The sequence below is a fragment of the Staurois parvus genome, unplaced genomic scaffold (assembly GCF_062004578.1).
Source record: "Staurois parvus isolate SC_StPar_1 unplaced genomic scaffold, SC_StPar_1.0 ptg000981l, whole genome shotgun sequence".
In the NCBI taxonomy this organism is placed as follows: Eukaryota; Metazoa; Chordata; class Amphibia; order Anura; family Ranidae; genus Staurois; species Staurois parvus.
In genome coordinates, this window is record NW_028318777.1 from 1,242,200 (window position 1) to 1,265,175 (window position 22,976).

General features: G+C 41.8%; 1 protein-coding gene across 1 annotated transcript; it reads right to left on the bottom strand.

Annotated features, from left to right (window-relative positions):
* Positions 1–16,790: 16,790 nt before the first annotated feature.
* Positions 16,791–22,087, bottom strand: ATP5MG (ATP synthase membrane subunit g). Its single transcript, XM_089657307.1, has 3 exons — positions 22,069–22,087; positions 20,954–21,114; positions 16,791–16,978 (listed from the first exon to the last, which is right to left on the bottom strand). Exons 1-3 carry the CDS (start codon positions 22,085–22,087, stop codon positions 16,880–16,882), a joined length of 279 nt encoding a protein of 92 aa, XP_089513433.1. The 3' UTR covers positions 16,791–16,879.
* Between the last annotated feature and the right edge of the window lie 889 nt (positions 22,088–22,976).

Below are 22,976 nucleotides of genomic sequence, written 5' to 3' on the forward strand. Positions count from 1 at the left end.
AATCTTTCCCTGACAATAAAGGGATATTATGAGGGCAGTGGGTTTCATGACTTCATGTTTCCCAGCTGTCCCTTGGGCAAGATTCCACCAGCGGCCACTGCAGGCTTTTCTTTTGAAGGTTTGGAACAGGGACAGGTCTACTTTAGATCTGACAGTCCAGCTCCTGTCCAGGGTCAAGAGGTCCCTTTGGTGGTGGCGGAAAGAAGTCAATCTGGCCAGGGGTCTGGAGTGGAACTCTCCTTGTCCGGTTATCATTACGACCAATGCCAGCAGTTTTGGTTGAGGAGCCCATCTAGGTGACAAAGCAGCCCAAGGGCCATGGTTCAGGGAGGATGCTCAGAGATCTTCAAATCAGAGAAAGCTTCTAGCAGTCCAATGAGCGCTGGATGCCTTCCAGATAGATCTATCAGACCGTCACCTACAGATCCGTTCTCAAACAGCATTCTATCTTGGACCGAGCAAAATTTGCTTTCGAAATCTGCCATTCATCTGAAAGGGGCGCAAAACTACCTAGCAGACTTCGGCATCCAGTCAAACACGACGAATGATCTCTCAACCGCAAAGTATTCTCGACCATCACTCTCAGGTGGGGCATGCCGGAGGCCAATTTCTTTGCTTCCCAGGTGTAATGGGAACCGGACCCCGACTGCACTAGGGTATTTCCGCTTCCCTGTCCGAACACAGATCCTTGGACACCACCGCTGACCATACAAGAGGAGACAGCATCAGACTTGAAGGATTCCAGGAGATAGACTGCTTTTTTTTAACATAGATACAAGATATATACACAGGGCAGGGAAATACACACTCAGTAACAGGAAACACATCAGCAGGCAGTCCCATCAGGGGGAAGGGCTGCCGGAAACACCCCCCCCCCACCAAGCCATTACACAAACACATCCCATAATAGTTTTCTCCCAAGCAAGACACACAATAGAACAATGGGATGCAGCCACATGGCAGTGAACAATGAACAACCCCCACCTATACATGTCTACACTATAGCAGGACATTCCACCCTGTACCCCTAACAGGCACAGGGTGACTTACACATAAGAGGGATATGGGGAGCTGAGACAGGGTTCTCCCCACCTCTCTAAAGGGGGCTGTGTTCCATGGGCCCCCCACCCAAAGTGACTCCCGTCACGCAAGGAACACAGGAAAGTCAGACGGTTCTTCTCCCTAAATCCATGGGATCAGGCTTTAGGGGTGGATGCTTCGGCAAGCTCGTGGGAGTACAATCTCTGTTACGCATTTCCTAGAGTGAGACTGATCCCAGCAGTTCTGCAGAAATTTCTGTTAGAAAAAACAAACCTCATTCTGATAGCACCGTTCTGGCCGAAGAGGCCATGGTTTTCTCTGCTATGGAGCCTGGCCTCGGTTCTCCCTTCCAGAGAGGGAAGATCTGATCTCTCAAGGTCCCGTGCTACACCCTCAAGTCAGCACCTTGCGGTTGGCAGCATGGCTTCTGAAGAACAACTCCTTAAAGGGTCAGGGGTTTTCTGACAGAGGTATAAAGATTGTAGTGAACTGCTGCAAACCAGTCACAAGAGCTATCTATGCTAAGGCCTGGAGAAAATTCAACTCCTGGTTGCTAGGTAAGGGGCAGGGCCCTCCGGATATCCCGGCGTTGTTAATTTCTTTCAGGAGGGGGCAGATCACGGCTGTTCTGTTAGCACCTTAATGGTGTAGGCCTTGGCCCTCAGTGTTTTTCTTCAGATTTCCCTCCAGCAGGATACCTTTATAACAAATTGTTTTAGGGCCCTTTCCAAGTCCAGGCCGCCGGCGGTCAGTTCTTGTCCAATTTGGAATCTGTCTTTGCTTCTAAAAGTCTTGGTCCTTAGTCCCTTTTGAACCTCTGGAGAAGTCTTCAATTAAGTTTTTGACTCTAAAAACTGTTTTTTTTTTATAGCAATCACATCAGCCCATAGGGTGAGTGAATTACAAGCTCTTTCCATTAGGGAGCCCTTTTTGGCTGTTTTTGAGGATAGAATTGTTCTCAAAACAGACCCGGGACTTCTCCCAAAGGTTTCCTTCTCCTTTCATAGGTCTCAGAATATAATCTTGCCGACCCTTCTGTTCTGCTCCCATAAGCAGGGAGGAGGAAAGATTAAGTTTATTCGATGTTAGAAGGAGCCTCTTGGGTGGTGCAGCTCTGCATAGAAACCAATCAGCTGGGGTTGGGGGAGGAGCCTGCACATTGCGGCACGGGAGAGTATGCACTCTCCGTTAACCTTCCTCGAGTATCCTCCCTATGGTGCCCCAACAACCTAACTAGCTGCATTGGAGGGCGGTTGGAGACTCACTCACCTGGCTGGAGAGGGGTCTCGGAGACGGCAGGGAGACAAGTACGGAGTGGGATGGCGGAGCTCCTTCTCTCCTGGGGTCCTCTCGTGGTAACTCAGGAGGAAGCGTAGGGTTGCCAGGAGACGGGCGAAGCGACGCAGCCACGTGGGCGGCCGCGGAGGAGCTCTGGGAGAGGGAGAAGCCGGCCGGCGTTCTAGAGAGCTGGGTGAATGCCGGCTTCACATCTTATCTCCAACCTGTCCCTAGGAGATACAAGGAGTAAGAAGCACAAAGGTAAAGGGACCTAATAGGAATCCCCCAAAGAGAAGACACGGCTACAGAGAACTGATAATAGAGGACTACATGCTGAAGCTGCTCCAGAGGGGAGGGTGAGTGAAAACTGTGGTCCTCCTTATACATTCCTTATATATTGGATTTCCTTTTGACTGTATCATAATACATTGAATTGGATACCTAATTTGAAATAAGGAAATAGGGGATTCCTAGAGAGGGTCTGAAGGTGTGGAAGAAGAAGAAGAGAGTTTTTTTCTTTTTTTTTTTCTGGAAAAAATCCCAAAAGTAACATGAAAAGCAAAAATATTAAAGGGAGTGGGCCTAAGAATTCCCAAACTGGTACAATAAAGAAGTATACGTCGCAGGGGAATTTGACTCCAGAAAGATCTCAGGGAGCAAGTGAAAAAAGTGAACTGGAAATAAGTATGGATAATAGTCCGAGACTTTCCCTGGGGCCGGTTTATAATAGCCAACAATCAATGGAACAGATAGTCGAGAGAAACTGAAAAAGACCTGCAAATACAAAATAAAAAGGAAATGGCAGAGATGTTTAAAAACTTGCAAAAATCAATAAAGCAAGAGATGGGGACAATTCGGAAAGAAATGGGGCAATTGCTGACCAGGGTGGAGGAAACGGAGGAAAAAGTTAAAAATCATGCCCAAATTATCCCAAAATTAGAGAAATGGATAATAGATACCAGGAAAGAACAAAAAAGACTGCTTTATATGATGGAGGATCAAGAAAATAGGGAAAGGAGAAATAACCTTAGAGTAAGAGGGGTCCCAGAGCTGCTGCAGGGGGAAGATTTAAAAGAGACAACTGGCAAAATTTTGAACTCCATAATGGATAGATCGGGTGTGGAAACATTTAAATTGGATGGAGTGTATAGGATTGGGAAGGTACAACAAGAAAAAGGCTCAGAAAAATCGAGACATAATTGTGAAATTCTATAAATATGGAGATAAAGAAGAGATATGGAAAAAGATTAAAGGAAGAACAAATATTTCATATGGAGGGAAAAATATTAAACTTTTTGCGGATTTAACAACAGGGACTTTGAGAAGAAAGCGATCATTGAAACCTCTATTAGAGGTGTTGAAAAAACATAATGTGCAATATAGATGGGGTCGGGCAGCATGTTTAATCGGATGGAAGGATGGAGTCACGACATCTCTAAGATTTCCTGAAGATATGAAAGACTTCTGTGATAAATTTGGACTGCAGAGATTAGAGATAGCGGGATGGGAAGTGGAGGAGGGAGAGTCATGTACTTTTGGGGAAAATGAATGGCAGCTGGTTAGAAGGGAAAATAGAGAGTTAATAGATAGTGGGACACTGGGGAGGAGGGGGGGGGGAAGGTGAGCGGTACATGGGCGGAGCTGAACCCCAAGGTTGGGATCAAAAGTGGAATTTGTTCCACAAATGATTCAGAGGCAAAGAAGAGGCCTGGGGGGAGGGGGTGGGGAGGGAGGGAGGTAATTGGGGTAACACTCTGTGGGATGAGAGGAGAAAGGAAGAGGAAGGGTAGAAGAAAGAAGGAGTTAAGAGGAGAAGGGTAATATGGAAGAAGTCCAGTTTATAACCTATAATGTAAAGGGGCTGTGTTGTCCTGGGAAGAGATTTAGGCTATTTAAAGAATTGCAACACAGAACATCTTCGGTGGTTTTTTTGCAGGAGACACACTTAGAGATGGAGTCAAAGGTCAGGCTGAAGACTAGATATTTCCCAACATGGTATTATGCGGACTCACCAATTAAAAGAGCAAAAGGGGTTGCTATAGGCTTCACAAAGAATATAAGGTTTGACGCGGAGAAGAGAATAACGGATCCGGAGGGAAGGTTTTTGTTCTTGAGGGGTAAATTGCAGGAAATTGAGTGTACAATAGCTAGTATATATTGCCCAAATAAGAAACCGGAGATATTTTTGAGGGGAGTACTGAAGAGATTGATGGACTTCAAAAGAGGTTGTTTGATAGTGGCCGCAGACTTTAATGTCTGTATGGACCCACGGATGGATACTACTTCCTATGTGAGGAGGGAGGAGAGCAGGTCCTTAAGATCATTAAAGAAATTGATGCATGAGTGTCAATTAGTGGATATATGGAGAATTAGGCATATGAAAGATAGGGACTATACTTTTTTCTCACATGCACATGAGATTTATTCTAGATTGGATTATATATTGGTAGAACATCGATTCATAGAGTCTGTAGTAGAAGTAAAAATTGGAGGAAATTCTTTGTCAGATCATGCCCCTGTTGCAATGAAGTCAAGATGGGGCAGAGAGGAGAGAGGGGGTTTTGTTTGGCGGATGAATGAGGCACTTCTTCTGGATGAAGAGATCAATCGGAAGATCGAGATGGAAATTAAACGATTTTTTGAGGAGAATGATACAGAGGATGCAACGGTGTGGGAGGCCAATAAAGCCTATATTAGAAGACTATTCATTGCAGTAGGGGCAAAAAAGAAAAAAGAAAGGAGGGAAAAGATTAATGCACTTCTAAATATTTGATCTTGAACAGGCTCATAAAAGGGAAATATCTAAGAAGATAATGCAGAAAATAATAAAGAAGAAAGAACTAGAGAATGTAATGGAGGAGGAAAAAAGAAGAGTCTTTAATAAAGTAATAAGTGAAAGGTATAGATGGGAGATAGGCTGGGAAAGTATTTAATGAGAACTCTAAGGAAAAAGAAAAGTAGGAATTATATAGAAAAAATAAGAAATCCCAAGGGTGAACTGGTGCACTCAACTAAAGATATCGCTAGAGCATTTAAGGATTATTATAGTGAGTTATATAATATCATACCCCAGGATACTTTAAATAAAGTTGAAACAGTAAATAGAGAAAAAAGAACACTTAAAAGAGGCAAGTCTATCAAAATTAAGTGAAATACAATTGAACTCCTTAGAATCAGAAATTACGTCAGAGGAAATAAAAACAGGATTAAAAAATACGGCTGTGGGGAAAAGCCCGGGTCCAGATGAGTATACGGTAAAATATTATAAAAAAAATATAAAGAGTTGTTAATACCCAAATTAAAGATATATATGAACGCTTTGGAAGATGAGATGGAAATAAGGGGAGAATCCTTACAGGCTAATATAGTTTTAATTCATAAGGAAGATAAAGACCCCTTGCAGTGTGCAAGCTATAGACCAATTGCGCTGCTGAATGTAGATACTAAATTGTATGCAAAGATTTTGGCAAATAGACTGAAGGATTTGATGCTGGAGTGGATACATGGGGATCAGGTGGGGTTTGTCCCGGGGAGAGAGGGCAGAGACAACGGCTTGAGATCATTGTTGCTTATACAGGTAGGTAAAAAAGGGAAAACCCTGGTGCTACTGTTGTCAATTGACGCCGAGAAAGCATTTGATAGAGTGAGTTGGGGATTTATTATGGATACCTTGGAGGTGTTAGGGCTGGGGGATAGAATGAGAAAGTGGATTGGAAGGTGATACAGAGGGCCTACAGCCGCTATCATGGTTAATGGAAGAAGATCGGAGCTTTTCGGGATGTCAAATGGTACAAGACAGGGATGCCCACTATCCCCACTGTTGTATGCTTTATCATGGGAGCCATTGCTGTCTACGATAAGGAAGAACATAGATATAAAGGGAATATGGATAGGAGATAGAGAACATAAGGTGGCGGCTTATGCGGATGATTTGATGTTCTATGTTGGAAATCCTAGGATATCACTTCCAAATTTAATGAAGACATTGAAGGAATATGGGGAATTATCAAATTTAAAAATTAACCCGACAAAAACTGAAATCTTAAATATAAACCTTAAAAATAGTGAAAAAGAAAAAATACAAGAAGAATTCCCCTTTGTTTGGAGAGATAAAGAATTAAAATACCTAGGGATAAAATTGTCAGCCTCAATTAAAATTTGTATAAAGTTAATTATATCTCACTACTAAACAAGCTCAAGGAGGAGTTGAAGAGAATGGGGAGTGGAAACCCGTCTTGGATAGGTCGCAGAAACTTGATAAAAATGGTAATTGTGTCCAAAGTATTATATAAATTTCAAATGATTCCAATCAAACTCCCAGAGGCAGATTTTAAAGAACTGAAAAAAATGATAATGAGATATATATGGAGGAACAAAAAACCTAGAATACGTTATGAAATGTTGACTAGAAGCAAGGAAAGAAGTGGTTTGGGTGTACCAGATTTCAAGAGATATTATAAATCGGTGATAATTGCGAGAATCTTTGATTGGACTCATAATCCAGGGAAAAGTTGGGTCAAAATCGAAAACACACTGAGTGGAACAAATTTAAGTAGGATTATATGGGTACCTGCACAATACAGGGGACTAGATGCTAACACAAGTTTGTACACTTTTAACGTTTTAAGAGTTTGGGAAATGTTACACAGACAAAAGGAATGGGTTTTTAATTCACAGTTAATGCCACTAAGGAACACAGAATATTTTGCCCCTGGGAAGGAAAATATCACAGGGAAATGGATTATAAAACAGGATGCGCAATTGAGAGACATAATGGTCGGTGAGGAATTGGGATCATATAGAGAGCTGGAGAAGAAAAAGGGAGAAGTTTTCAATAGAATGGATAGATTACGATACTACCAATTGAAACATTTCTTCGGGAGTCTTCCAAAACCTGTGAGAACCAGAAAAGAGTGGAACCCATTGGAAAGATTGCTAGAAGCACGGGGGGATGGGAAACATGGAATTGCAAAAATATATAGGATATTTACTGAGTTAGACTCTGACACAAAATTAATATATATAGAGAAATAGATGAGGAGGAACAGAGGAAAATGTTTAGATTAATTCACGAAAATACCAGTATGCGGGAAGTGGAATTAAATTATAAGTGTCTGGTAAGATGGCACATTACACCGAACGTAGAGCATAAATTGAATGGGGAGATCTCACCATTGTGTTGGAGAGGTTGTGGAGAGGTGGGCACGTTGTATCATATATGGTGGAAGTGTTCAAGAATACAAGTGTTTTGGCAGAAAATAGTTTATTTAGTAAGGAAAATTACCGAAATTAATATTAGATTAGACCCAGAACTATGTCTTCTCCATATCACAGAGCTTCCAGTGAGATTATATAAAGATTCGGGGATATGGCACTTTTTGAGTGCAGCGAAGAGTTTGATACCTAGGTTTTAGAAAAAAAAAGGAGGTGCCGACAGAGGAGGATTGGATGGGCAGAATGAATCAGATCTGTGGGACGGAAAGATTGTATTATATGCATATAGATAAGATAGAGATGTATAATATAAAGTGGAAAAAATGGGAAGAGTATAGAGAAAAAGTGAAATATATGAGGATGTAACACCCCTGGAAATGGATTCTAGAAATAATAGAAATGCTTGGCGTAGAGAAGAGGGAAAATGCAGAGTGGGGGGGGGGGGGAAGAGGGAGGGATGGGGTGTGGGATTTAGATAAAATATGCTAATAGGAAGATATTTTTTGGATGTCTTTTTAATTGAAAAAAGGTGATTGTGATTTGTATCTGGTTGATAAATTAATAAACATTTATAAATAAAAAAAAAAAAGAAGGAGCCTCTTGGTCTATCTTAGTAGATCCAGAGAATTCAGGAATTCGGATTCTTTTTGTTCTTTCTTCAGGGGCACGGAAGGGTTCCAAGGCATTCAAGTCCATCATAGCTAGATGGATTAGGATGGGTATCACAGAATCGTATAGTTTATTACAAATTCCTCCCCCATTTGTTAATGCACACTCAACCAGCGTCCTGGGCAGAGAGAGCCGGTGCCTCACCAGAACCGATCTGCAAGGCAGCCACCTGGTCCAGCTTTTCCACCTTCGTGAAGCATTATCACCTGGATCTCCTTTCTAGCGAGGATCAGGCATTTGGGCACAAAGTCCTCCAGACAGCAGCCCAGCCCTAGTGGGTAGGTTCTTGATTATCATCTCAAGGAGGCTGTCATGGAAGACGTTTGGAGAAAATCAGAGTTAGACTTACCGGTACTTCCTTTTCTGCGAACCTTGCAGGACAGCTGGGATTTCCCACCCTAAGATTGTACGGTAATGTATATTTATGCATAAATGGTTATGTTTTTTAGTGTCTTCCTGTGGTTCGAGTAAAACTGAAGAGGGAGGCCTGGAAGTCCACCTTTAAAGTATTGTGCTTACATGTTTCCTGTTCTGGAGGGAGTAGCACTATGTCTCAAGGAGGCTGTCATGGAAGACTCGTAGAAAAGGAGTTACCGGTAAGTCTAACTCTGGTTTTCGTTTGGGTACAGCATTGCATTACCAGTAGAAATAGTGCAGTGCCGAATACCAAAAAAAAAAAAAAAGGCCTGGTCAGGAAGGGGGTTAATATCACCAATCTCCCTCCTTTGTCTGCCAGGTAGATGACCACATTCTTCTTTTTTTCTATGGATTTTATAGCTTTCCATACTTTTCACACACTTTTTGTTTTTTTCCCACTTTATTAGTTTTAAAAACCTCCTCCACCACTTCCTATTTTTCAATTAAATACAGAATTGTTTTTCAAATTACTTTATTTAAATTCAGTCGGTGCCTTTTCCTTCTTTGCGCGTAGATTTCTTTAAATGTAATTTTCTAACAAACATTTGGGGATCTATGTATGTCCCAACTTTATCCACTTCCTTGTCTGGTGCAAATTTCAAACCTAAATCCAATAGTCGTTTAAAATAATTTATTAAAGAAACAAAAATAGGTATCATACTCACAATGGACATAACAACACAGGCATGTCAAACTGAACAAGGTGTATAATCCAAACAACATCTGAGTCCATACGATAGAACCCTCGATGACCAACTGTCTAACGCGTTTCGAGGACACAACCTCTTCCTCAGAGCCAACACTACAGGAGTCTGCACTTCTCTTTATATCCAGACTCCTGTAGTGTTGGCTCTGAGGAAGAGGTTGTTTGGATCATACACCTTGTTTAGTTTGACATGCCTGTGTTATTATGTCCATTGTGAGTATGATACCTATTTTTGTTTCTTTAATAAATTATCTTAAACGATAATGCACTAGGTCGGTGCGCCTTTTTCTGTTTCTCCATTTGTATCCAGTGTATTCGGACCACCCCGGTCTGTTGAGGTCAGCAAGCAGTGCATATTCCAGAAAATTCCAGAACATTCCTATTGAGTCTACCGAGTCCTTTCCTAGCGCAGGAGTAAAGTGTTTGTTGTGTTAAATCCAATAGTCGTCTTTCTTCCTCTGTGAAGTCTACATTACTAAGATTGAAAATCCAAAACCCTAATGTTCTTCTTTTCTTCCCCCATCTGGTTCGCTTCTTTCCGCTCTTGCTGTATGTGTGGGTGGAAGTTGGGTCCAATTTATATCTCCTCTCCCTTCTTGTGGAGGTACTTTGTTCCCCCAATGTGTGTGAGGATTCTGTTTTTGGTGTCTGGTTGGCCCTTTCCAACCTTGTTGTGGTGGTCCATATCCCCTCTGTTGTACTGGGTCCTGTATTCTTCTTGGTAGCCCAGGGGTCTGTCCTATTGTTTTCTGGGTTAAAAAAATGCCCATTGAATTTCCCTCCCCAGTAAATTTCAGGAAGGGGGTGGAATAACATACTGTTTCATAGGTGCAACCCTATTAAAGGTTCTGATGCCAGTTCAAGGTGTGTATGGAGCTCCCTGGTGGTGATTGTTATAACATGGCCACCTTCCTCATGATGGGCCATAGAGATTCCCCTTGTACTCCTCAAAGGGGTTCTGGGTGGCACATATTCTCCCTCCTGTTCCTTCCTATTAGGGGTATGCTGATTCCTCCACTTTTGCTCTCCCTCTTATGGGTATGCTGGGGTTGTGTTTTTCCTTTGCCATATTTTACCTCCTGCCAGCTAGTGTCACTGTGCTCATCCCTTGCTTCTGAGGATTTCCTCAAGTCCACTATAAACAAAGTCTCCTTGTGGCCTCAAGTAGTTTTTTCCCTCAAGTTCTTCCTGCCACTTATACACTTTTTTAAATCCATTTGATACTTTTTTTTTTTTTAATTTCTTGCATCCATATCTACTTTCTGTACAATTCCTGCAACTTTTTGGATCTTTCCTAATATTCCACAGTGTCTATTCTAAGTGTCAATCTCTCCTTTAGTTCTAAGATTTTACTTTCTACCTTTTTTATTTTTACTTCTCTCATTTGAATAATCAATTCCAATAGATCCATTTCCTTTTGGTTAAATGATTTACACCATTCCTCCATTAACATTTTGATCCATGAGACCATCATTAGGGTGGACTTCCCACCTTAACCTTCTTGGGGTAATCCTTTCTTTTATATACAGTTGTGTTCAAAATAATAGCAGTCAGACATCACTAACCTGATCAATCACTGTTTTTGGTAGAAATTATATTTCTACATGGCAAATAATTTACTAGCAGGTGTACTAAAGTAATAGATATCCAACTGACCCAACATTCATGACATGCATGTTGCTGATTCTGTGTAATTGAATCACTAATTGAAAGGGGCATGTTCAAAATAATAGCAGTGTGGCGTTCTATTAGTGAAGTCATTCATTCTTTGAAAAACAGGTGGCAATTATTGCCCTTATTTAAGGAAGGAAAGCAGCAAATGTTGTACATGCTGATTACAGTGCATTTCTCTCTAAAATTCTGAGGAAAATAGGTTGTTCCAGACATTGTTCAGAAGAACAGCGTACCTTGATTAAAAAGTTGATTGGAGAGGGGAAAACATATAAAGAAGTGCAGAAAATGATAGGCTGCTCAGCTAAAATGATCGCAAATGCTTTAAAATGGCAACCAAAACCTGAAAGACGTGGAAGAAAGCGAAAAACTACCATTCGAATGGATAGAAGAATAGCCAAAATGGCAAGGACTCAGCCAACAATCAGCTCCAGGAAGATCAAAGGTGGTCTAAAGTTACCTGTGAGCACTGTTACAATTAGAAGACGCCTATGTGAAGCCAAGCTATCTGCAAGAAGCCCCCGCAAAGTCCCACTGTTGAAAAAAAAAAGACGTGCTGAAGAGGTTACAATTTGCCAAAGAGCACATTGCCTGGCCTAAAGAGAAATAGCGCAACATTTTGTGGACTGATGAAAGTAAGATGGTTCTTTTTGGGTCTAGTGGCCGGAGACAGTTTGTCAGATGATCCCCAAACACTGAATTCAAGCCACAGTACACTGTGAAGACAGTGAAGCATGGTTGCATCATGATATGGGGATGTTTCTCATACTACGGTGTTGGGCCTATTTATCGCATACCAGGGATCATGGATCAGTTTGAATACATCAGAATACTTGAAGAGGTCATGCTGCCTTATGCTGAAGAGGAAATGCCCTTGAAATGGGTGTTACAACAAGACAACGACCCCAAACAAATCCAGTAAAAGTGCAACATCTTGGTTCCACACCAACAAGATTGACGTTATGGAGTGGCCAGCCCAATCCCCGGATCTTAATCCAATAGAAAACTTGTGGGGTGACATACAAAAATGCAGTTTCTGAGGCAAAACCAAGAATTAGAGAAGAACTGTGGAATGTAGTCCAATCATCCTGGGCTGGACTGTTCACAGGTGCCAGAAGTTGGTTAACTCCATGCAACACAGACGTACAGCAGTTCCCAGAAACAGTGCTTATACAACTAAATATTAATTAAGTGATTCAAAAGGAAAGTAAAATCTTCAAACATTTTTCAGTTTATATAGTGAATGTTTGAATTTGTAAAGAAGAATACAAACACTGCTATTTTTTTGAAGTCTAATATTCACTTTTCTTCAATTTTTTTAAAGGAACAACACAAATTTGATATATTTTTCTTCATGTTTTGATTTGGAATAGAATGTGTAGTGTTCCAAATGCATTTGTGTGTATGGAAATAAAAGCTATTAAAAGGATTTTGAGCTTTATTCACTTTTTTAAACACACTGCTATTATTTTGAACACAACTGTACATCTCTAGAGTGACTATATCCCACCAAACTTTCAATTGCTTTTCCATAGCATGTTTTAAATTTTTAAAGCAATACTCATCAGTCTTTTGACCAATTTTTGAGTTGTCAAACACTTGCTCAGCTACTATGTTCCTGTTTTGCATATATGAAAAAATATCCATAGCTGCAAGATACCTGTAGCCCCAATGAGACTAAGTAAGAGTACTAATATATTGTCTGCACTTATGGACCAGCGATTACAAAAGTGTAGCTGCTTCCCACTCCTCTTATATCCTCCAATGGATATAGATGCTAGAACTCCAAACTTTAGTGTGGTGATACTTTAAATAAAAGTGCTAAATAATGTGCTAAGGCTCTTAAAGTGGAGTTCCACTCACCTTTCAAAAAATAAAAGTCAGCAGCTACAAAAACTGTTGCTGCTGACTTTTAAAAAACAGCCACTTACCTGTCCCTCAGTCCCGTGGTGTGTCCCCCGCAGCCAGTTTCACCGGCCGTCCTGGATTCCAGGAGGCCGGCATCTTCAGTGTGGGCACCTGGCTGTGATAGCTTGTGGCTTCACAGCTGGGTACCCACTGCGCATGCGCGAGTAGCGCTGCGCTTCATGAATTTTCCTGTAGTCTTCTGGGATCGGTCAAGTGTCTCAAAAGACTACAAGAAGGGAGTGAGGACACCTTCCGCTTCCGATCGCCTAGGCGATCGGACCACAAGTAGGAGCGGGTACCTGTCAAATTCGGGTACCCGCTCCCCCCCACCCCCGAAAGGTGCCAATCCTTAATGGGGAGCGGGGAAGCAGAACTTCCCCTTTTGGGTGGAGCTCCGCTTTAAGTGCTATAAAAACACCCCCCTCCATTATAAGTGCATCATCATTAAACTTAAATACTGTCAGGGTCCTGTCCACAGCAGAAGTTCTGGCGTTTCTGCCAATTCTCTACATGGCCGCAGAAGGACACATCAGCCTCAGTATGGTGCCAGACAGCCTTTATAAGGAGGCTCATCACTTCCTCTGGTTGCTGGATGATCTCTAGCTCCCTGTGGTTTGTTCCTGTGGCTTGTGACTTCCTGATTCTGACCCGGCTTGTACTTGGACCTGTCTGCTCTACTGACCCCGATCTGACCTCAGCTTGGCTAAAGGATACTCTCTCTCTCTCTCATGCTCCTTTGTGTATGACCTCGGCTATCCCACCTGACCACAACTGTTCTGTTTTCCACCCAGTACCTGACCTTGGCTCGAACTGACCAACCTGCAAACATCCAAATCCTGGAAGGCTTGCATACCACGCACAGGCGCCTCCAGTCTGCAGACCTATCCCCGCTGTGCTTCTGAGTGGACCATCAACCAACACTCCTACAGGCGACCTGTGCAACTTGGGCCTGACTCCCGCTGTCCCACTCTCATGGGAGTCCGGAACTTAGCCGCAAGGGAAGCCCTCTCTCCATTGGCCTCCATCACCAGGTACATGATAAATACGCTATATTGCAAAAAGTATTGGGACACCTCTCCAAATCATTGGATTCAGGTGTTCCAATCATCTCCATGGCCACAGGTGTATAAAATCAAGCACCTAGGCATGCAGGCTGCTTCTACAAACATTTGTGACAGAATGGGTCGCTCTCAGAAGCTCAGTGAATTTAAGCGTTGTACCGTGATAGGTTGCCACCTGTGCAATAAATCCATCCGTGAAATTTCCTTGCTACTAAATGTCTACTGTTAGTGGTATTATAACAAAGTGGAAGCAACTGAGAACAGCAACTCAGCCACAAAGTGGTAGGCCACGTAAAATGACAGAGCGGGGTCAGCACATGCTGAAATGCACAGAAGTTGCCAGCTGTCTGCAGAGTCAATAGCTAAAAACCTCCAAACTTTGTGTGGCCTTCAGATTAGCACAATAACAGTGCATAGAGATCTTCATGGAATGGGTTTCCATGGCCGAGCAGCTGCTTCCAAGCCTTACATCACCAAGTGCAATGCAAAGCGTCGGATGCAGTGGTGTAAAGCACGCCACCACTGGACTCTATAGAGAAGTGGAGACGTGTTTTCTGGAGTCAGGAATCAAGCTTCTCTGTCTGGCAATCTGATGGACGTGTTTTGGTTTCGCGGTTGCCAGGAGAACGGTACTTGCCTGACTACATTGTGCCAAGTTTAAAGTTTGTTGGAGGGGGGATTATGGTGTGGGGTTGCTTTTCAGGGGTTGGGCTTAGCCCCTTAGTTCTAGTGAAGGGAACTCTTAAGGCATCAGCCTATTAAAGACATTTTGGACAATTTCATGCTCCCAACTTTGTGGGAATAGTTTGGGGATGGCCCCTTCCTGTTCCAACATGACTGCACACCAGTGCACAAAGCAGAGTCCTGACCTCAACCCGATAGAATACCTTTGGGATGAATTAGAGCGGAGACTGCGAGCCAAGCCGTTTTGTCCAACATCAGTACCTGATCCCTCAAATGCGCTTCTGGGAGAATGGTCAAACATTAGACACACTCCTAAACCTTGTGGACAGCCTTCCAAGAAGAGATGAAACTGTTAGAGCTGCAAATTGTGGGCCAACTCAAAACTGAACCCTACATACGAAGACTGGGATACCATTAAAGTTCATGTGTGTAAAGGCAGGCGTCTCAATACTTTTGGCAATATAGTGTACATTACATGTGCATCCTCCTCAAAATAAATACAATGTGCAACTAACTATAGAACACCTCCCTCCACTACCATACCATATGTAAAATCTATACCATACCATATGTAAAACCCGGCCGGCGTTTGTGGTGCGGTTGCGGGGCGGTAACACCACTCAAACTGCATTATAGGCATTAGTTGGGCGTTATTAACGCTCGGCAAACGCCTAGCAACTGCCGCTAAACCGCGGATGCGGCATTTGCGGAGCGTTTGCCGAACGTTAAAAAACGCTCCGCAAACGCCGGACCAACGCTTGCCAAACAGCCAAGTGTGAACGAGCCCTAAAAAAAAATTCTTGTTATGCAACTGATGTATGATGTACTATAAAACACCTCCCTCCACGGAAACACTACATGTGTTCCTGTGTAAATTTTCAATGGTGTTTCAGTGGAGGGAGGCATTTTATAGTACGGTGTACATCAGTTGCACTATTAGAGCACTTTTTTAGGTTTTGTAGGAGCGTCCCAGATCCACGAGTAAAGCGGGTTTGAAAGCATTTTAATGTAAGTGCAATTCTGCTATTTGTGTGAAGTTTTAATAAACGGTATTACACTATGGGAGTTCTGCCTTTTGGTTCTCTTAGATTAAAACTGGTGGAGTGGAGGAGGAAGGAGATAGAGACCCAAGAGATATACTGAGAGGAAGTGTGGAGGAGCTGAAGGTGGAAGTTATATCAAGCGCATATGACTCGCCTGCAAAAAGGGATTCTTGGATTCTCGGTGAGTGCCCATATGGGGAACCACGAGTGTCACACGGAAGAATGCAGCACTGAATTATTCTAAAGAGCACTTTGAGTGGACTGCACAATAAGCACTTTGTTCAAGAAGTCAAACTGTGGATGTCACAAATGTTTATAATTGCATAGACTTTGCACAGGAACACATGTAGTGTTTCAGTGGAAGGAAGTGTTTTATAGTACGTTGTACATAAGTTGCACTATTAGAGCACTTTTTTTTCGGTTCTGTATACTGAAACTGAGTATGTCACAAACATTTATCATTGCATAAATTTACACGGGAATACATGTAGTGGTTCTGTGGAGGGAGGTGTTTTATAGTACATCACACACCAGTTGCATAAGAATTTTTTCAGGATCAACTACTGTGATGTCACAAACAATTATGTAGATTTTACACAGGGATATATGGTATGTCAGTGGAGGGAAGTGTTCTCTAGTTTGTTGCACATTAATTGTATTTAGAGAATGCACATGTAATGTATTTAAGTTCTTTAATGATGCACTTATAAGGGAGGGTGGTGTTTTATAGCACTTCAGAGCCTTAGCACAATATTTAGCACTTTTATTCAAAGTATCAAGTAGCTCTACACTAAAGTTTAGAATTATCAGAACACATTGTTCTGTGGAGGACTCTGCATATATTTTGTGTGTGAAAGTAGATGGGAACCTATGCCAAGTGCCAGCAATCCCTAAATGCTGATCAACTCACACGCTAGAGTGGGTGGACTTTGTTTTTTCTCTTTCTTAACATTTTCAAATACCTTTAGGGAGCGTATTTTACTGTAATGCACACATGCAGCACAAGACAATGCACACATGTAAACACTGTGCATTGTGTTGAAAAAAGTGCAGATCCGTTATAACTGTGTTTGAATAATAAAGCAAACTCTTGGGAGATGTAGATCATTTTTCATTTAATTTACCGAGTGTCTATGATTTCACAAAAAGAATGAAAAGGATTTAAAACTGTACAATGAAAGAAAGCCTCAGACACTGTATCCAACCAGGCCACCTTTTCCAATGCATTCTCCGATGTAGAACCAAAATAGAACCTCAGTTGCAACCAGACCATTCCTGACAGCTTCCTGTGGGGTCAGAACAAAAAAAAAAAAAAAAAAAAAAAAAAAAGTTACTGAGACATATCAAAAACACTAGTTACCATTAGTTTTCTGTACTGAACAGAACTTTGGAAATTCTTGTTGTGCCTAGCAGTTTTGCAATACAACTCAAAGTGGCACTATATTAGGCAAATACTGATTCATAATGTAAAGTTGGTGCTTTGGCCTGCCCGATCTAGCAACTTGCTTATGGTCAGTGAAGCCACCCATTATATTTAGTAATCAAAAGTGAGGTGTGGGAGGAGTCATACCAAATGCCTGACTTCTTATTTGGAGTCTGTTAATAAATGCCAATGCAGGCACTCAAAAGTGCATTACTAACAGTAGTAAAGAACTTGGCTTTTTAACTAGAAGATATCATCGTGCTATAGTTAATCATAGCCTGATTCACCTGCATTTTCAAATACCTTTCACCTGCATCAAAGTAGACTGGTTAACAGATGCACCCTTGATCCCTGCAGCCACTGGGATAGTAACTCCCCTGCTGTAGTTCTGTTTGAATGAGCAGTGATGTCAATATGTCCCTTCTCGATGTAGTGAGTGGACCCAGAAGTCTCAGACTCCTGGTCTGAAATGCCCACTGTAAATGCATGGTTCGATTGACAAGCTCAGCCCCAGGTCTGCCAACACACTTGGCCATCACTTCCTGCATTTCCCTTTGCATAATGAGAAAGGTAGTACTGTGTCCTGGCATGGAAATTATGTGTGGGGAAATAGAAAGATCACCTCCCAATGCACAGAAGCCGCACATTTTTAAGTGGGACCTAAAGACATTTCAAATCAGGAATTACAGGAAAAAAAAATTTATTCTGGTTTACAATTTTACAAATATGTTCTAATACAGCCTGGGAAGAGGCTCTGCATATGCCAAATTAGCAGGATCTTGGAAATGGGCTTTAAATACACTTCTCAAAAAAATTAAAGGAACACTTTTTAATCAGAGTATAGCATCAAGTCAATTAACCATTTGCCGCCCGCCCTATGGCCGAATGGCGGGTGGCAAATGTCATCAGCGTTCCGGGTGGACGCCATATGGCATCCTCCCGCACATGCGCAGATTGCGCTCCTGCAGAGCAACGCAATCTGTCACCGGCCGTGTACCTCAGACACGGTCGATGACAGATCTGAGTATCGGCCCCGTTGCCGTTACCATGTGACCTGCTGTGACCAATCACAGCAGGTCACATGACAGTTGTATACAATGGATGGCTTCATTCATGCCATCCATTGTATACTAGTGTCTAGCTGTGAATGGTCACAGCTAATCACATGCACATGTCATGTGTTTAGCTGTGGCCAAATCACAGCTAAGCACAAAAAAAAAAAAATCCTGAATGAATCGATGTCATTCAGGTACATGCTTGCTTAAAGCAAAGTAATTATTTGCTATAAGCAAATTGTGTAAAAAAAAAAAAAAAATACTGATCACTTCCCCAAAGTAGTACAATGTTACTATGGTAACATGTTACTACTTTGGTCATAGTGAAATATGAAAAAAAATCTTAAATTTTTTTTAATAAAAACAAAATAAAAAAAAAAAATAAAAAAAAAAAATATATATATATATTTTCCAAACTGTCACCAGTCAGTGTCCCTGATCACCGCCATGCCAGTTATATGATGATGCTGTACTGCACTGGTGACAATATGTAAAAAAAAAAAAAAATAGTGAAACTAATTTTTTTAATTTTTTAATTTTCCGAAAAATGACAAAAAAAAAATACAACTTCAAAAAACTCGCCATGCCTCTTATGAAGTACGTCGGACTGTCTACTTTGCAAAAAGGGGTCATTTGGGGGATATCTGTACTGTTCTGACATTCTTGGACCTCAAGAAATTAGATTGGCTGTCAGTATTTCAGGATTGATCAATATTCAGATCTATACCAGTTTTTGAACTCTATAACTTTCCTACAAAATAAAAAATACATCCTAATTTGGGTTATTTTCACCAAAGACATGTAGCAGAATACATCTCGGCCTAAATTTATGAAGAACAATTATTTATTTGCAAACTTTTAGAACAGAAACAAAGAAAAACTTTTTTTTTCAAAATTTTTGGTCTTTTTTTTTTTAATTTAGCAAAAAATAAAAACCCCAGTGGTGATTAAATACCACCAAAAGAAAGCTCTAGTTGTGTGAAGAAAATGATAAAATTTTAGTTTGGGTACAATGTTGTATGACCGCGCAATTGTCATTCAAAATGTGAGAGCGCTGAAACCTGAAAACTGGCCTGGGCAGGAAGGTGTAAAATTGCCCGGTATTGAATTGGTTAAACTCCAGGGATATTGATCTGGTCAGTTAAGTAGCAAAGGGGGTTGTTAATCAGTTTCAGCTGCTTTGGTGTTAGTGAAATTAACAGATGCACTAGATGGGCAATAATGAGCCGACCCCCAAAACAGGAATTGTTTTACATGTGGAGGCCACTGACTTTTTCTTTTCCTTACTCATCTTTTCGGTTTTTTACTAGTTTTGCATTTGGCTAGGGTCAGTGTCACTACTGGTAGCAGGAGGCGATACATGGACCCTACAGAGGTTGCACAGGCAGTCCAACTCCTATAGGATGGCACATCAACAAGTGCCATTGCCAGAAGGTTTGTTGTGTCTCCCAGCACAGTCTCAAGAGCATGGAGAAGATTCCAGGAGACAGGCTCTAGGACAGCTGGACAGGGCCAAGGAAGAACAGGATGAGCACTGCCAGAGCCCTACAAAATGACCTCCAGCAGGCCACTGGTGTGAATGTTTCTACTGTTTGGTCAGAAAGACTTCATGAGGGTGGCCTGACGTCCTCTAGTGGCCCTGTGCTCACTGCCCGGCACCACAGAATTCGATTGACATTTGCCATTAAACACCAGAATTGGCAGGTCTGCCACTGGCAACCTGTGTTCTTCACAGATGAGAGCAGGTTCACCCTGAGCACATGTGACAGACATGAAAGCATCTGCAGAAGCCGTGGAGAACGTTATGTTGCCTGACCGGTTTGGTGGTGGGTCAGTGATGGTCTGGGGAGGCATATCCATGGAGGGAGGCAGAGACCTCTACACCTCTACAGGCTAGACAATGGCACCCTGACTGCCATTCGGTATCAGCATGAAATCCTTGGACTCATTGTCAGCACCTACGCTGATGCAGTGAGTCCTGGGTTCCTCCTGGTGCACGACAATGCCCAGCCTCATGTAATGAGAGTATGCACGCAGTTCCGGGAGGATGAAGGAACTAATACCATTGAATGGCCCCCCACAGTTGCCTGACCTAAATCCAATAGAACACCTCTGGGATATCATAATTCGGTCCATCAGACACTGCAAGGTTGCACCTAAAGACTGTCTAGGAGCTCAGTAATGTCCTGGTCCAGATCTGGGAGGAAATACCCCAGGACAACATCCGTTATCTCATTAGGAGCATGCCCTGACATTGTCAGGCATGCATACAAGCAAGTGGAAGCCATACAAACTACTGAGTACTGTTTTGAGTTGCTGCAATTAAATTTCAGCAAAATGGACTAGCCTGCTGCATAATTTTTTCACTTTGATTTTCAGGGTGCCTTTGAATTCAGTCCTCTGTAGGTTGATAATTTTCATCAAACGATTGGGCATCCTTACGTTCCTAACACATTACCCAGTCCATATCAGTATAGATATCCAGCATGACATTTTCCCCCATTGAGATCTGATGCGTTTTCAAAGTGTTCCTTAAATTTTTTTGAGCAGTGTATTTTGATTCCCAGAACTCCCAGACCTCTCCTTAGACATCAGAAAGTATGTGCATTCCTACAGCCAGTTTACTGACTTTTTAATCTAAAAAAAAAACAAACAAAACAAAAAAAACAACACAAAAAAACACAAACACCCTCTAAAATGTGTGTACTATCCATATACAGTTTTCACTGCTCATCACATAACTTTGAGACACCCAAGTTATATATCTGAATCTATTCTCTTACCCTGACAGTAAGCTCATTGAAACGACGCCTCTGGAATGACTGTAATAATCCTTTTATGCTCTCAATGGCTTTTGGAATCTCTGCAGGACTCGGAGGAATCAGTTCGACACGAGCATAGTACCAGAAAGTTGCAAGTCGTGGCTTTGAATAACTGACTGCAGCTAAAAAAATAAAAAACACAAAAAAACAAAAACAGTATTTAAAATGTTACTGAACCCAGGACCCGGCATTCACTATATCTGATCTCCCACAGCACACAGAACATGGAAGTGCAATTATTTTAGTAAATATAAACTGCTAAATACCTTTTCTCATCAATAGTATATAGCAGTCTTGTGACTTCTATCGATGTCCAGCAGAGCACTTTCTGCTCTAGGAGGAAGCAGAACTCCTGACCTCTGTCTGGACAGTGCTGATTGGCCCTGTGCTGATCACATGCACTCTCCCAAAAAAAAAAAAAAAGAAAAAAAAAAGAAAAAAAAAAACCTCTCTAGCAATATACACCAAACTGCATCAGTAGAGTGACTCCACACCATATGTCCTATCAGGAGATAAGAAGTCAGGATCAAACAGCCTTTTTACACAAGGCAGAGGATTAACCCCTTAGGTTCCAAAATTAGTATAACAAGCATGCTTTACTGCATATACAAACGGATTTTACTGTTGTGGGTTTAGTAACATTGTAATAAAAAAAAAAAGGTCTGAAAAAGCATAAACACATGTAATCCTATTTACATACCCTCTTCCTCCACCATACAGAAAACAAAAAAAGGAGTGGGTCAACCGTTTACATTGTTTCCACTTTTGGGAGATTTCAGTTAGATTCCAGTTTATCTAAAGTGCATCAGAAAGGAAGTGAAATTGTAACAAACTATTGGATTTAATGTATATTTGTATTTTTAACCGAAAACTCACAAATTTGACATATTACAGCTTACCAGTCCTTGGATGTCATGGCTGCATTTTTTTTTTTTTAATATGAATTCCAGGTATGGATATGTTATACACAGTCCAGCTGGGACCAATGTAACTATGTACATACAATACCTGGCTGATGCCCCTGAAAGATGGAAATCACTGAAGTACACAATACTAATCCAGTGATCTGCACTCACTTCTGGTGACAAGCTGCATTCTAAACACAGGAGGTCAGCCACTCAGCACATTCTGAATGAAGGCAAAGCGTTCTCTGACTGGATGAAGTAGAGTGTGACATCACTGCCCTACCAGGAATTTTATGCAAGAATATTATACTATGCACTGCATATGATACTATAAACATTATGGACTTACCTGTCAAACAATGCCCTCCAGCACTGCAGTCAGTGTTTTTTTTTTTTTGTTTTTTTTTTTTTAAATGTAAGAATTCCTCATTTCTGGATTTCTCTCATAGAATGACATACCCCCACCGCCTCCCTGAATACTCCTGTAATGCATTCTGAGGGCTTTGGGGCAATCTAACGGTAATGTACATCAGAGGGTCAGCTGCTATAAAACACATAAAAAGAGAAGATGGTGGGACCAAGTGCTCAGCAGTGGAGAGAACTACCCTAGAAGAACGCTGGGCATGTGAGTATGTTTATGAGTATAACCCAGCAAGCAAGGTAAAAGTGGACTGAAAAATAAAGAATTGTAAAAGGGGGTGAAGGTTCCCTTTAACCACTTCCCGACCGGCCGTTGTATATAAACGGCCGGTGGCACTGCAGGGTCCAGTGGCCGTCTATAAACGGCCTCCCCGCACCCTGCTTGTGCGCGCTCCCTGGGAGCACGCAGCACCGCGATCCGGTGCCCGCTGTGTCCTCTGGACACAGTGAAACACCGATCGTCGGACGGGACCTCTGTACGAGGTCCCGATCATGCACACATGCAAAGTAGTAAGCAAGATGTCACTTGTGACATCATTGCTTACTATGTGTGAAATCTGTGAATGATCACAGAGGTCACATGGTACAAGGCTATTCACAAAAGCCTTGTACCATGTGACAAGCTGTGACCAATCACAGCTCACTCTGTATTTCTCAAT

What these genes read in the sequence shown, in the direction of transcription:
- ATP5MG (XM_089657307.1), bottom strand. An exon ending in TCAATGAGCTTACTGTCAGG is followed by an intron (nt 16,979 to 20,953) that starts GTAAGAGAATAG and finishes CTGACCCCACAG; the next exon opens with GAAGCTGTCAGGAATGGTCT.